The 16,609-nt window shown below is 42.2% G+C and overlaps 1 protein-coding gene across 1 annotated transcript; it reads left to right on the top strand.

Moving 5' to 3' along the window:
- Window positions 1-3,457: 3,457 nt before the first annotated feature.
- On the top strand, window positions 3,458-5,575 carry LOC146695039 (titin-like). Its single transcript, XM_085476696.1, has one exon. The coding sequence runs from the start codon at window positions 3,682-3,684 to the stop codon at window positions 4,423-4,425; it is 744 nt and encodes a 247-aa protein (XP_085332822.1). The 5' UTR covers window positions 3,458-3,681; the 3' UTR covers window positions 4,426-5,575.
- The last annotated feature ends 11,034 nt before the right edge of the window (window positions 5,576-16,609 follow it).

Here is a 16,609-nt window from a genome sequence, read left to right as displayed (position 1 = left end):
GTAGCAACATTCAGTGTTTTAGAAAATCTGTCTGCATTTAAAAACAAATGTTGTACTTTCATTCATTTCAAATCAATTTTCTACAAATAAAAGTAAATTTTAAGGACAAATCTGACAAATGTGTATCTCATTTTCATGTTAAGTTTTAGCTTAAAGTGCTGCACTGCAATCAGAATGCTTCTACGGGTTTAAATTAATAAACAGTACTGTAAACAACAAAACTAATTTAAGCAAAAATAAAGGAAAATACACTAAAAGTGTTGTTACACTCTGGTTACAGACATTGCAGTAAAACTACAGTAAATGAGACTGCAGTAGAAATACCTTAAAAGATATTACAGCAATTCCCTAAAAATGGAAAATACAGCAAAGGGACCATACAGGAAAATTCCAGTAATGCTGTTAATAAAAATGGCATCATCATGAAATAAAACAGCATTTCAAAATGTCCAGACAATAAAAATGATTAAGAGGGAATCGTTTTTATTCAGGCTCCTCCTCCTCGCTTCCTCCTCTTCCTCTTTACCCCTGAACTTGTGTGTGTGAAGTGAGCCGTGAACTCAACATTTAAGAGACATAAATGTATCATTTCTATATAAATGAAAAGGCTGAGCAAACCTGCACACACTTCTGAACTCCTCCTAAAAATGCAGAAACTTAAAATATAAAGATCATATCTGGTGTGAAATATTCATACAGCGTATTCCAGGTTTGATGATTGAGGGTGAAGGTTTGGCACCGCAGTGACAGTCAACATATAACGAAGGACACGTTTTCACCGGAAGGTTAATCAAACCCAGCAAAACAGTCTGAGATCACCGGCAGCTCCTTTTCTCAGCGAATCAACAGTTTTGAATGTCTCCCAGCAGCAGTTCTTCTCATTCAGCGAGCCGACACTGATGAAGCAGTTTAATGCGTCACACTGTTTAATACCAGCCAAAGTATTTCACATAAAATTTGTTTGTGACTTTTTAATTTCACTACAACAGAAACTTACTTTAGTGCAGCTCAAAATGCTTCAGCTGTGAATAAAATGTAAAATAAGCAAGAAAATCATTTAAACATGCTGAGCTGCTTAGAATGAAAAGACTAAATAATAATAATAAAACTAAACAAATATTAACAAAAGCCTGTAAGTACACAAGCAGTGTCTCATATAATGAAATGCTGGGTAAAGTCAATGAAAAACACAAAACAAAGTCAAATAAAATAACTTATAAGTACAATAACAATAAACTATTCTTTCTTTTTCCCCACAGTGAAGGTGTTCCTGCTTCAGCCAAGAAAATGAAAGACGACTTACACCAACAGTGCGTGTGACCTTCCTAAAGACAAATTAATATAAGATGTTGGGGATTCATTTCTTTAAAGCACGTAGAAACCTTTGGTTAAACACAATAAACTTCAAACAAATAGCTTCAATTAGATTTTTAGGGTCTAGAATTACTTAACTTTCAACTCAGGCTCCATGACTGTGGTGCTAAAGTCATATTCTGGGGTCTGATTATTCTCAGTGAAATTAACTCAGAAAAGATATAATTAATGCCATCTGCTGTTTCCACTGCAGACGATTCAATTCAATTTTACTTGTGTAAAGCACAAATGTGACCACAAGAGGGCACCACCTGCCCACTTTTGTGACTCAAATAAAAACACAAAGAAGTTTATTTTGAGAGTTCACAATCATTCATGTTTGGGACATTCACAGTTAGTATGTGTACCTGCACATACCTGTGGTGCATTCAGGGAACAACCCTGAATGCATGACCCTGAATGCACCAGAAAGCTCAGCCACTTTTTTCACATATGTACAGATACGTCTGCCCAACACTGTGACTTTCACTGGAGATACAAGAAATCCTTCAGTTCGACCAGAAACAACCCAAATCTGGAAACCAGGCCTTCAACGAGACGCCCATAATCGGGATCAATTAACCCGATCAATTAGAATCATGATATGTTTTGTTCCCAAGGAAATAATTTATCTGAGGATTTGAATGATATGAAGCTGATTTGGCCCCATGGTCACTGCTGCCCTTCACTATTCCCTCTCCCATCTGGAAAACAAAGACTCATACATGAGGGTATGAGGAGTTTGTCGGTCCGTCAGGATAAGCAACAGGACTTCAGCCAGCATTATTACAAACACTGGCGTCCTACAGGGTTGCGTCCTCAGTCCCATCCTCTACACTCTGATTCTTCTACAGCAATTTTGCATGAGTCACAGCTACACCGCACTACAGGTGAAGCTGAGGAGGAAGAGCATGTCATCTACTAAACAAAGGGTTGGTGGTTCAATACCTGGCTGCTCCAGTCTGTATGCCAAAGAGGTACTAACCCCAAGCAGCACCCCATCACAGTCTGAATGTGTGTGAATGTTAGATGAAAAGCACTTGAGCATAGAAAGAGGCTGTGAATGAGGCACATTGTGTAAAGTGTTTTAAGTTCTCTGGGAGAGGAGGAAAGTGCTATATAGGAATCAGGCCATTTACCCTTTCAAAGGAAAAGGAGTCCAAATAAAATAAATTCAAAACCTCTAAGACAAATCAAAAACCCTGGAACCTAAACCAGCGATCATAACAGGCAAACAGCATAAATGATACAGTATACTGTATCATATGTGTTGGTTCAACAGTTCAGCATTCACGAGGATTTTCGAAGGTCTGACAGCATCATCTGTCTATCAGCTGCCTGTTTCATTGGTAACAAGTAACATGAAGTGCATGAAGTCATTATGCCACTTATCCATTCTGAATGTGTTTAAATTAATTGTAATAATTTATAATCCCACTGCATCAGGGACAACTTCACACATTTTGTAAATGGCCTGTGGCCTGTATTTGTATAGCGCTTTACTAGTCCCTAAGGACCCCAAAGCGCTTTACACATTCAGTCATCCACACATTCACACACATTTACAGGAACACACGACAGGACGCAGGCAAGGAGGCTTTGTTCTTTCATGTCTGAATAGAAAACCAGAAAAACCACACTAACAGCAGTGTTATATAGCTGTAAAAATAAGCTGTTTGCCTTTCTTCTTCTTTCATCTTCGCATTCAGGTTGCTTTCTTCTCCTCGTGGTGCTGAGGCGTTAGTTTGAGTGTTGTATTCACCTGTGTTGATCACTTTCACCTGCGAGCCTTTAAGGATTAGGAAGGGAAACCATAAATCCCATGGACAACAGTTGGATCCAACTTTATACAACCGAGGCGAGTTTTTGTTACTGACTTTCACCTCAAAGATCTCCAAATTAACTTTGATATTGCTAAAAAAAAAAAAAAAAGGGGGGGGGGGGGGAGAGAAAGAAAAGAAACAATTGTTATTAATTTATTAAGAAATAAATCATCTGGTTCACAAATATTACAAAATTAACAAATGTTTCATTTAACACTGAATTGATTAGAATATATGGCTTTTAATCAATGACTGTAGAAATTGGTTGAAATATTTTTTGTTCTTTCATTTTGAAAGCGAACAGCAGAGAAGCCACGCTGAAGGTTTTTTTCTGAGACATTTTGCTCCACAGCAAAAGAAAAAGGCGGAGGTCTGTTTCTTTATCAGCGACTCAAACCGCCTCATGTTCGTCGGTTTTTACTGACCTGCCTGAAAAGATTTCGACGAGTGAGTTTTTATTGATGTGATCATCGATACTCTGTCACTCCTGTATTGATCAGTGGACATGGGTCGGTCTGTGGTTCTCGGAGCGCTGCTGGTGCTGCTGGTGGCTAACGTTAGCTTCTGTCAGGCCGAGACTGTGGAGAAGTACTTCAGGGTTGGTGGCACACTTCAGCTCAGCCCTGAGCCGGTCTATGAACAGATCACCAGCATCGTGTGGAAATACGGCAAGAACCTGCTGGCTGAGTGGGTGAAAGACCAGATTCCTCTGACATATTTCAGCAAGTTTAGAGGCCGAACCACTCTGAACACTGGCACAGGAGTGTTGGAGATCAGGGACATGACTGCGGCGGACAGTGGATGGTATTCAGTGGAGATCAACAACCAGTTCCAGGGTCGGGTTCATAAGACTGTGGCGATCGAGGATGTGCCCCGACCTGAGGTGACTCTGCAGCCGCTGGCGTGTGATCGACCATCGCTATGTGGACTGAAATGTTATGGAGACATTACAAATGCCGGGCCTGTCACCTACTCCTGGAAGAAGGACGATGGAGAGTGGGAAAGGGGACAAGACAAAAGGGATCTCAGCAGTCTGGAAATGGACAGCGTGAAAACCTTCACCTGCAGGATGGAAAACTCAGTGAACCAGAAAGAGAGCTTACCCTTCAAAAATCGATTCTACCAGGAGAAAACGCCAGAACCAGAACCAGAATCAGCAGCGGCTTTTTTCTACAGATTCAAAGAATCAGTCAAGACTGGGATTGATGTTATTTTTGTAGCAATGTTCCCAACAGCCCCTGAACAATGAAAACAGCCTGCCTGTGGGTATTATAGATTGCTACTGCTGCAGTAGTCATTCTTCCTAAAACAAAAGAAAATGTTTTTTATTTGAGGGTCTGCCTTTATTAACATAAGAGCCCACACCCTTTGTACTGTCAGGAAAGCTATGGGAGAGTCAATGTTCGAACTTTAACAGAAACGTTCCTCGATGTGTTAAGGTGCTTCTTATGGGCTAAGATCATGGGCGTGTCCTCAACTCATCGAGCAGGAAAACAACCCTGAAATCCTCCCTGTTTTAATTCACAGATTGGCAGAATACGAAGAAGTAATGATATCTTTACACTGAAGTAAAAAAGCCATCAGTGCCATAGCTTTGAAGTACAGTTACAAGTGATGTATCTGTAAAAGTTCTTAAGGTGGAAATCTGTCCTGCTCATTCTTATTTTCTGAATCTTTTAGGGTGGCTTTGCATGATTCACAGGTTAATAATAATCAGAAAATCTTATGTACGCAAACACACGTTGCAACTTCTTATCTGGTGCGCGTCTTTTATTTTGACAGCGAATGCGCACCTGCGGACCACTTATGTGCACCCCTGATAATAATCCTGTATTTCATAGCAGCCCTTCACTTCATCCTCTGTCTGAAACAAACAGACTTGACTCCTGTCCAAAATACACACTGTCTATGTGTGTATATAATCTCAAAAAAGGCAGAATAGGTCCACAAATATGTTGATGTGCATAGTTTAAACATGCATCATGTACTCGTGTAATGCTTCAGTGCTGACTTAATGAGACACGACTCTACACTCTGTGCTGTCCTTTTTACACTTTTTAAAAGTATTTTTTAAGCACTGCACAGGTGACTTTTCTTTTTTTCTTCTGACTCTTCTGTTATGTATGAACCAAGAATTGTGTGCTATGCAAGCTATCGCCAGTAGGGGGCACCACGCCCAGTTATGTGTGTGTGTTACTTCTGTGTGATCCCAATAAAAGAAGAAGTCAACTTGTAAACAAACTATTGTGTGTGCAGTCTGACTCGGCATAAGCTCTAATAGTGTACTGACACTACAGTGGAAATATAACATCTTCCATCTTTCATATTAACTTCTTCACAGTTTGATTATTTATTAGAAACTGTGGTGCCTTTCAAAATAAACCTGGCAGTGCTACACAGACTCGTGGTGTCTTATTTTACCTCCTAAAATCCGAGCGCGAAAAAATGGACGCCCGGCTCAAGCGAAGCCGGAAATGGGCGGGGGATTATTAGCTTGCGCAGATCCTTCCGCTCAGGAACGCGCACAGCTGCCCGTCTGTCTCACCTGTGATGGATTTAGAAGAAGCTTTTAAAGCACCTTGAGCCAACTGTTGTGATTTAGAGCTTGTAAATTAAATTGAATTGGAAAAAATAGAGAACTACAGCTGTCAGCAGATCAAAATTTCTTTATGTATTCTTTTTATTTCTCGGGGACCGTGCACAGAAACATAGATCTTGTGAGCGAGCAGGCATCTTTTCTCCATCTGCAGTCCTGGGAAGTTAAAATGGCGTATACTCTATACACAAGTCCTAAAATCCTCAATGTTTTTGGAACTAATTTGTCTCAAATGTATTGAGTCTTTAAGTTTGCATCATTGGGGGCGTGGCCTCTTTGACAGGAACATTTAAGCCTGTAAGTACACAAGCAGTGTCTCAAATAATGAAATGCTGGGTAAAGTCAATGAAAAACACAAAACAAAGTCAAATAAAATAACTTATAAGTACAATAACAATAAAATATTCTTTCTTTTTCCCCACAGTGAAGGTGTTCCTGCTTCAGCCAAAAAAAATGAAAGACGACTTACACCAACAGTGTGTGTCACCTTCCTAAAGACAAATTAATATAAGATGTTGGGGATTCATTTCTTTAAAGCACGTAGAAACTTTTGGTTAAACACGATAAACTTCAAACAAATAGCTTCAATTAGATTTTTAGGGTCTAGAATTACTTAACTTTCAACTCAGGCTCCATGACTGTGGTGCTAAAGTCATATTCTGGGGTCTGATTATTCTCAGTGAAATTAACTCAGAAAAGATATAATTAATGCCATCTGCTGTTTCCACTGCAGACGATTCAATTCAATTTTACTTGTGTAAAGCACAAATGTGACCACAAGAGGGCACCACCTGCCCGCTTTTGTGACTCAAATAAAAACACAAAGAAGTTTATTTTGAGAGTTCACAATCATTCATGTTTGGGACATTCACAGTTAGTATGTGTACCTGCACATACCTGTGGTGCATTCAGGGAACAACCCTGAATGCATGACCCTGAATGCACCACAAAGACAGACGGCAGAAAGCTCAGCCACTTTTTTCACATATGTACAGATACGTCTGCCCAACACTGTGACTTTCACTGGAGATACAAGAAATCCTTCAGTTCGACCAGAAACAACCCAAATCTGGAAACCAGGCCTTCAATGAGACGCCCATAATCGGGATCAATTAACCCGATCAATTAGAATCACGATATGTTTTGTTCCCAAGGAAATAATTTATCTGAGGATTTGAATGATATGAAGCTGATTTGGCCCCATGGAGGTCCAACGACTTTTCTGATAAAACTTCATGAGTACTTTACCTGATATTCTGAATAGGAACCGAAATTTCACCTGTTCAGGTGAAATCCACTCTCGGAGGATAATTTTTGTATTTCTGTTCCTGCTGAATGCTGTAAATCACATAGCAAGTAAATCAGGTCAAAGGTCACTGGGTGGAACCTACCTTTTGAAACAAGTGACCTAGGAGGCTCATCTCATCCCATATATAACCTACCACAGTCTCCTCTATGGAACTGTTATATAAGGGGTGCTCAAAGTCCAAATTTACCTAATAGGAGCCAAAATTGTAAACACTCATATCTCTCAAACACAATACACAGATGTTTAGGACTTAAAGTCAGAGCAGTGCCGTCGCGTTCTGTTGATAGCATGATTTTGTTATTTTGGAAGAATTTAAAAACAGGAATTTATGAAACAAAGGTGCATGATCTGTTGGAGAATCAGCCAGTCCCACCTTCTGCTGACCTGCTTCTCTGGAGCTGTCAGATCCACATAAATCAGTGAATGTGTGTGAGAATTTCTTTTGCCTGCGGGCGAAGACGTTTTGTCCCGTTCATCAGTTCCTCAAAATGCCGCTCACATTTTTGAGTGAGCTTCAAAGAGCCTTTTTCTGAGGTCGCGTTTAAGTGTGTCAGACCGTGTACCTGCACATACCTGAACTTTCTGCTCCTCCTCCTCCTGTGTTGTTTGTACATATTTAATTCTTTGTGGTTGCCACTATACACCTCTTCTTGTTGAACGTGCGCATGTGTGTGTGTTGGCACGCACATTGCCGTGAGGTGAAGGCAGAGTCGTCTCTGACGCAAGCAGGCTGATCGGGCTGGCCCGCCGCCCGTCTCCTCCCCACCTGTAATTACGCCCGGTGGCAGATCTAGCGGCGGTTCGACGGTGAGGTGAAGAGTTGAAACTCTAATCGCTTCGTTTTGGTTCCACTGTTGAGGGGCGGAGAGGCATGTTGCCTGTGCGTGCGTGTGGAGTTATAATCTGTGAGATATCGATCCACAAAAAGCAATTTTCTGCTGGTTCAGTCGACGTTAAAGAAAAGGCTCCGTTTCGTCTCACAGGTCAGCTTGTGCGTGCTCTTTAATCACAGGCCTGTATGTGTGAGTGCATGTCTGAAGCGTAGATGCTGGATTGTAGTTGAACTTGCTTGAACCCGCAGACCGTGCGGCGAACTCGTCTGAAGATGAGCTCCTCGCTAACATAAACAAAGCGCTGCAGCTAGCAGGGCGCGGCTCGCATGTGAGCGTGTATGGCTAATTAAAAAGAAGCAGAAGAGAAACTGGATTCAAAGTCTGTGTAAACTACACACAGCCTCCTGGAACACTGTGAAAATAATCATCTGTTTAGCACCTCCAATACTGTTTTCATTTATTTAGCCTCCCCGGTGCTTCTGATGATTTGACCTTTCACCCAGATTGACTTCCTCTCTTTGAAAAAAGACAAAAACAGCTGCTGAAATGTGTTGCTGTGGACACTAATCCACCACTCTAGGTATTTTGGCAACTTCTAAATTACTTCTAGCTAAATTAAAGTTAGGAAAGAGTATTTAAAGCAACAATCCGGTCTTTAAGTCTGACGTCATTCGCTGTTTGCGGGTCCAAACTCCGTTTCAGGTCCCAAAGTCAAACGAACACTGCAGCATCACTGAGTTACAAACTTCTTTCATCTGTAATAAAATGATCAGTGTTGCTGCTTTACCAGGTGTAACAATTAAGTTTAACATCCAGGCATCCATGAAAACAGGATTTATGAAGTTTAACGGAGTTAGAAGTTAGCAGGTTAAAAACATGTTTAAAACACAACAGCCTAATAAACACAGAGCATTTTGGACACGGAAGCAGGGTTCATACGTCCTCCCTTAAAGATGGGATAGCCCCTACAAGCTAATGATTTGCATGTCTTAATCAAGCTGAAGGTCTGTGCGACCTCACTGAGAAGCTTTTTATAGATCAGCTGCCTGGTTTGCAATAAACAGCAGCGCAGACAGCGAATGTGATGATCAAAATTCACAAGATCTTGTATTAAGAATTACTTTTTTGTCTTATTCACTGCACCAATGTTTCATGTTTTTATATTTTTAATGGTCTGTATCACCTGTTTTTTAATTCCTTTGATTGAAATCGTGGTGCTAAATTGTGGAATAATGTGTCAAAAACCCATTTTAATATGACCGTGCACAGAGCCTGCAGCAGAAAGCTTTCGATAAGAAATACAGTTGATAAACACTGTTCCTTATCTCTGAGTGGGGTTGTAGGTTTAGGTGAGCCAGACACAAGCATAGCCTGGTTATGTTAAACCTGCTTTGTAGTATAAAATATATATGTGGTTAGCAGACTGCATCCATAAACCGTGTCCCCACAATGTGAGTGTTTAGCGAGACGTGTGTCCCCACGATGTTAGGAATACAAGTACACGCGTGTCCTCCACAAGCTTCTCAGCAGCTACAGACCACCTGTGTGTTTGTGTGTTTTCCTGGTGACCCTGCAGTGTGTTTGCTGTCAAACAGCAGGATTTATGACTCACTCACTCACACACACACACACACACACACACACACACACACACACACACACACACACACACACACACACACACACACACACACACACACACACACACACACACCTAAAGCAGTGTTTTCCAAACTGCGTATAAGTGTGTCATCAGATGTTATAAAAAACAAACATTATTATTACAATATTCTGCAAAAGTATGCAACAAAAATGCACTCATTAACTCACCCAATATTCTTTAAAACACCCGTCAGAGGGAGATTTAGTATGATGGTAGGGTTTGAGTGAGGGATGACAGAAAAGGACCTGATTTATAGACAGAAGTTTAATAAGGAGAACTACTCATCATTGTGGAGCAAACCACTCAGAGGAGTCGAATACCACCTCCAGGTCCACAAAACACAAGCAGACTTATGGATAAACATCCATGCACCCTCGGCCGGCTCGTGGAGCGCACGAACCAAAACTGCACCGTTCCCCCTGAGTCTGAGGTTTGAAGAGTAGACATGCTCTCAGCTCCGTGCCAAGTGAGGTAAAGAGGCACATGGGAACCAAACATGCTGTCTGAGAACGTGGCTTTCCTCTAACGAGTGCTGGATTTGAACCAGAGGCAGCAAAACCATGTGCTAGACTGTCCCAAAGTGCTTGATAAGGTGACTGAGGCAAGGTAAATGGCAGTGGAGCAGTGGCACACTTGCAGATATCATGTTAGGTCCAGATGTGGCAAATGGCCCGTCAAAAGTGCCTTAGTCCAACAGTTCAGTCCAAAGAAGGACTGGCATTTTGTGCAGGTGTGCCTTGAACTTCTGGCTTCTCCTGTGGGCGTGCTACTGAGCCAAAGGCTACTTAATCTATGAGATGACTGCGTTCGCTAATGTGTGTCAATTATAAAAGGTTGAGCAAACTTGTCTCCTGAACAACTAGAATCAATTTTCTAGCTTGAAGACGGAAATCGAAACTGCCAAATGATCTAAAAATATCCCAGCAGTCAGCGATTGTTTTTAGAGCTCAGCTGCACCACGACCCATAAAGACGATTAACTGCTAAACACATGAACCCTGAAAACAGCGATAAGATCTAAAACAAGCATGACTGCACTGATAAGCCGTTCAACACTCTCACACACACACTCGTTCTGCAGGGTCATTACTCATTATTGCTCTGAGGTTCAGCAGCGGGTCAGCAACTTTTCCTTTTCCCGCTCCTTTCAGTCTCACTCTCTTCTCTTTTTCAACATTTTTCACAGTAAATCCTAAATGAAAACAACCTTACAAGTGAAATAAGCTTTGGGAATAAAGGTGGATTTAATCAGTGAGTTTTATCATCATCATATATTTGTTTGGCAGAAGCTACGAATGAGACGGTTTGTGGTTCGATCCCCAACTCAAGTCAAAGTACCCTCGTACAAGATACTCACCTTAGGGTTGCCTTCGATCATCTCATCCTGATCATGCCATCTCAGTGTGTTTGCATGCTTAATGTTAGCAAAGACGCATATATGATTCATAAAAAAAATGTACATGTGAGTCAGTGAATCAAGTATGTGTTTAAAAGTGGTTTGAAAGTACCGTTTTAAGGCAGCTCCTCACACATTTGATTATGTAGAGTGGTTCTTCACTTTAATTTTTAGCTTGTTTCATTTCTCTTTAAAACTAGGCAGGTTTTCATCATGTCAGCATCTTTGTTTAGATTCCTTTAACTGGAAACCGAAACATAACAATGCTCATCAGTTTACGCTAGTGACCCGGCTAGCTCGACAGAAAGAGAGCTCATGTTGCCCTTTCCTATAGAAAAATGCTGATCCGGTTGCAGTAAATCCCAGTAAAGCAGCTGTAGCAGCTAATAACTCTGGATCCTGCCATTCTGTCAAACTTGGGTTGTTAGCATCAGCTTCTTTGTTCCCATTAGGTGTTAACAGAGCAACAACGTTTCTTCTTGACATTCAACCATCAGTCAACTCACAATAAACCAATAAGTTTATAAAAAGAAAATCAAGTCAAAATCAAGTCGTTCCTTCAAAAAGTGAGCTGCTGTCCTGATCGCCTGTCCTCCACATCGAGTGTCATGATGTGATGAAAGATGTGAAGGAGACGTCGTCCTTTTATTCTTAATGATGGGACAGCAGATATTGTTACAACGTCGCAAAAATTGAGCTAAAAAAGCACATTGTAGATAAGATAAGATAAGATAACCTTTATTAGTCCCACACGTGGGAAATTTGTTTTGTCACAGCAGGAAGTGGACAGTGCAAAAGTTATGACGCAAAAATTAGAATACAATAAGAATAAATACAGTACACAGCTGTACAGAATAGAATAAAATAATATACTATATACAGTAGAATAAAATAGAATAAAAATATACAATAAGATAAAAATAGAATACGAATGCTATATACAACTGAGTAAAAATACAACGATGCCAGAAAAGATTATTGCACTTAGTGTTATTGCACATGTGTGGATGTGTGTGTTTGTTCAGTTAAAGTCTTTGTTGTGGAGTCTGACAGCAGTGGGGAGGAAAGACCTGCGAAATCTCTCCGTCCCACACCGTGGGTGCCGCAGTCTCCCACTGAAGGAGCTGCTCAGTGCTGTCACAGTCTGCTGCATGGGGTGGGAGATGTTGTCCAACAGGGATGACAGCTTAGCCGCCGTTCTCCTGTCACTCACCACCTCCACTGGGTCCAGAGGGCATCCTAGAACAGAGCTGGCCCTTCGGATCACCCTGTTCGGTCTCTTCCTGTCCCCAGCAGAGATGCTGCCGCCCCAGCAGACCACACCATAAAAGATAGCAGAAGCCACCACAGAGTCATAGAAGGTCTTCAGGAGTGGGCCCTCCACCCCAAACGACCTGAGTCTCCGCAGCAGGTACAGCCTGCTCTGCGCTTTCCTGTAGAGGGCGTCTGAGTTATGAGTCCAGTCCAGTCTGTTGTTCAGATGAACACCAAGGTACCTGTAGCTGTCCACAGCCTCAATGTCCATACCCTGGATGTTCAGTGGTTGCAGTGGAGAATGCTTGTGCCTGCGGAAGTCTACCACCAGCTCCTTGGTTTTACTGGCGTTGATCTGGAGGTAGTTCAGCTGGCACCAGTCCACAAAGTCTTGAGTCAGTCCTCTGTACTCCTTGTCGTCCCCATCAGTGATGAGGCCGACTATTGCAGAGTCATCAGAGAACTTCTGCAGGAAGCACTGGGTGGAATTGTGGGAGAAGTCTGCAGTGTAGATGGTGAAGAGGAACGGAGCCAGAACCGTTCCCTGTGGGGCCCCCGTACTGCAGACGACCCTGTCCGACACACAGCCCTGAGTCCTCACATACTGTGGTCGATCGGTGAGGTAGTCCAGGATCCAGGTAGTGAGGTGATGGTCCACTCCAGAGTTCTCCAGCTTGTCCTTCAGAACCGAGGGAAGAATAGTGTTGAAGGCACTGGAGAAATCAAAGAACATGATTCTCACAGTGCTTCCAGCGGTCTCCAGGTGAGCGAGGGAACGATGTAGGAGGTGAATGACGGCATCATCCGCTCCAATGCCAGGCTGGTAGGCAAACTGAAGTGGGTCCAGTGATGAGCTTGTTAGGCGCCGACGCTGAGCCAGGACCAACCGCTCCAGGGTCTTCATCAGGTGGGATGTCAGAGCCACCGGCCTGTAGCTGTTGAGGTCCTTGGGGCGTGAAGTCTTTGGCACTGGTACAACACAGGAGGTTTTCCAGAGCTGTGGGACTCTGGACTCTGGACTTTGCTCTCCACTTTGCCGGTGACTGTGAGGCTTTGTGTTTATGTTCTGCCAATTTTCTGTGACTGTGCTGACTCATCTATAAAGAGATGACATCATTGTGCTCTGATTCAAGTGGACTAGAAAGAATTACTACAGAAAAGTTACCGCAGCTTAATCTCATCAGTATTTTTCCAAACAACAAGCTGCAAAATGACGCCAACACCGAGCTACCAAAACCTGCACTTCCTCTCATGTCCACTAGGGGTGCAGACAGTGAGTCAGTCTTCAAAGACTTTCCAGCAGAAATGAAAAAGTTTACAGCCTGATACAGAAAACTGTTTGGTCTTTATGACGTCTGTGGGGTGGGGGTGTACACAAATTCAGTCTTTTAAATGTTATTAAGGTTTAGAGTTATAATTATAAGGAGTGTGGATATTATAACTGATGGGCTCTCACTCGAGCTTCATGCGTTGCTGAACATTTTTAATGCAACAGTCTGAAAACTAATATGGTTGCATTTAATTCTTATTGTTAACTCACACACCATCCAAGAAGTTTTATGTTTAGTCTGACGTAGGTACCACTTCACCTTCTCATCCAAATATGGTCATTTCTGTCTCCAAAAACTGAACATGATGGCTTTCAAACTGGATGGAAACCACATAACCCTGAATCCGAGGTTTGAAGAATAGTCAGGCTGTCAGCCCTCAGGCAAGTGTGCCTTGAACTTGTGGTGGTGGACAAAACGGTGTCAAAATGTTCAAAAACCAATGAGTTTGGTTGTCTTTCATGTTTTGACAAAGATCGATTTGACACATGTTGCTTAAAACTGGAGAAATACTTTTCAAAAACCTAAAGCAGAATGTAAAAATGTGAATGTGCTGTTGTTCTCAAAGTGGATCAAATAGATGCGAGTGATTTGCAGTGAGGGTTAATCTGGCAGAGCTGCTGCTTTTCCTCTCTTGTCTAACTCTGTAAAAGCTTCCAGCAGCTCAGAGAGAATCGGAGCTTTCAGACCACTTGTTGCTAATAGAGGGATATTTACCCTAACGGGAACAGAGAGAGTGTAACTGCAGGTCACTGCACTCTGCAACAACACTGACACAAAGACACACCGACAGCCTGCTCTGCTTGTACAGCAGGGACAGACAGATACACTGTAAAAAAAAGTCGGTCTGAATCAGCCGGGTACAAACAGGCGGCAGGTTAAGAACAGGTCACATGTTTCTAAATCATCCAGGACTCCGTTTACTGCACTGAAGATATCTCATGTTTGCCCACGCAGCTAATCAGAGATGTCAGAGCAGGTGTCAGCTGTAGGCCCTAAAGCAGCTTCACCTGCTGAAAATACATATTCCCCAAGCAGCTGTGAAATCAGAGCGTGCTGCACCAGAAACCTCGTTTAATTTCTTCGGTCAGTAGCTGATGGTCGTGGTCACCTGCTGTTTGCATGAAAGACACCAACTCATCTGCAAACACTACAGAGACTGAACAGAGACTGTTCACCTTCAAAGTAAAAGCTTTGTCCTGCTGCTGAAACCAGCACGCTTTAAATGTCCCAACTTTTACTTTGAAAGTAAACAGTCTCCATTTGGATCGCACTCTGCACAGCGAGTGTTTGCAGATCAGTTGTGTCTTCCACGAAAATCTAGACAAGGAGGACCACACACCACACAGTCTCCTCCTCACTACTTATGGTGACAGCTGATGTTGTTGATGTGAGTCTGCTGTGGAGAGATAAAAATCTGAGGATCAGCTGCAAAATGTGCATCCGCACGTCACTTCCTGCTGGGTTGTTTCATGTAGGTGATTAAAAGAGAAAACGACCGGTGAAAATGATACCTTACATCATAGAGGCTGCGATTTTAAATAAAAAGTAATGAGTAGCCTATGAAGTAAAATGATATGTTTGTCATCCTGTGATTAGTTTCTCATCCTGTTCACTCATATTTTCTCCTCTGGTGGGAGAGATGATCCTGCCTTCATCCAGACTTTCCATGACTGACGTTAAATGAACTCCTGAGCCTCAAAATCACTTTCATTATTTTGTTGTATGTAGCTCATAATTTGATTTATATGACTTTTTTATTTTCTTCACATAACTTCATAAAAAGCTGTTTTTATTGCAGGAGCATAATGTTCAGAGCTCGCCTTTGGCTTTGATTTTACAAGCTGCAATTGAAGGTTCAAAACATATCGGCAGGTTACGGCACGAAAATCAAAACAGACTGTTAATTAACATTTACATGACCTGCGTCACTTGTCAGTTGTGTTAATTGTTCTGCTTTGAATTATGGGATGGCATTATCTCCTTTCATAAAAAATGGAGAACCTTAACTATTATTTAGCCAACAGCTCCTGTTATTGCTGCAGATACTTCGAGGTCACATCAGGAAGTCTGAAACCTTCCTACACAATTTTGGCTACTTGACCACATCCCGATGGTTCTGGTGTGTGGTGAGTTCATTGATCCTGGTTCGTGGCCTGCATGAAGCAACACGAAGAACACACAGAGCGATGCATGTAAGATGTTGTAGTCCGGTCAACAACACGTCGTAATGGACACGCCTCAGGGTCAAAGGGGTCGGCTGAATTCTACTGATACACCTCCACAACTATACGTTAAATTAAGTCATACAGTTTGGTAATGAGCAAAGTTAAACACCCACATCGGCAATAAGTTACTGCAGCTCGAGATACTTACTCTGTAATGATAGTTTAGTGCTTCTGCATAGAGCAAGCCTATGCAGGTCAGACTTTGGGAATTACCCCTCGTGTTTCATTGGCACTGAAATCAGGTCGTTCACCAGTGTGTGCAGCTACACTACATGAACAAAAGTAATTATTTTAATTCAGGTGTTTTCAGGCCCATTGCCACAGGTGTATAAAGTCAAGCATTTAGCCATGCAGTCTGCCTTTACACCCAAGAGCTCTGTAATAACATACAACCAGTAAGGCACCACGTTAGCTTGTGAAATTTCTTCCCCCTAGATATCCCATAATCAGCTGTAAGTGGTATTATGTCAAAGGGGAAGTGTTTAGGAACCACAGCAACTCAGCCATGAAGTGGCAGACCACACAGAGCTACAGAGCCAGGTTGCTGAGTGCTGATACAGTATAAGAGTCACCAATAACTACAGAACACCAAACCATGAACATTACCATCAGCACAAAAACTGTATGCTGGGAGCTTCCATTTCCAGTTTCCATGGCTGAGCAGCTCACACAGGTGTAACGTAGAGGTGGCCTACTGTCCATATGTTGTAGTTTTAAACCACAACTTCACTCAGAAAAACAAAAGAAATGGAAACATGCTGGAGATATTCACAGTCACTCTCTGCATGCGGTGATTTCGGTGATCCCCTCGTGCACCTTCGTGCACC

The sequence above is a fragment of the Copadichromis virginalis genome, linkage group LG13 (assembly GCF_057382275.1).
Source record: "Copadichromis virginalis isolate Kocher_CV1m ecotype Utaka linkage group LG13, C_Virginalis_male_GT1.1, whole genome shotgun sequence".
In the NCBI taxonomy this organism is placed as follows: domain Eukaryota; kingdom Metazoa; phylum Chordata; class Actinopteri; order Cichliformes; family Cichlidae; genus Copadichromis; species Copadichromis virginalis.
Note: the sequence above shows the minus strand (reverse complement) of the source record. Positions and strands in the feature narration are given on the sequence as shown.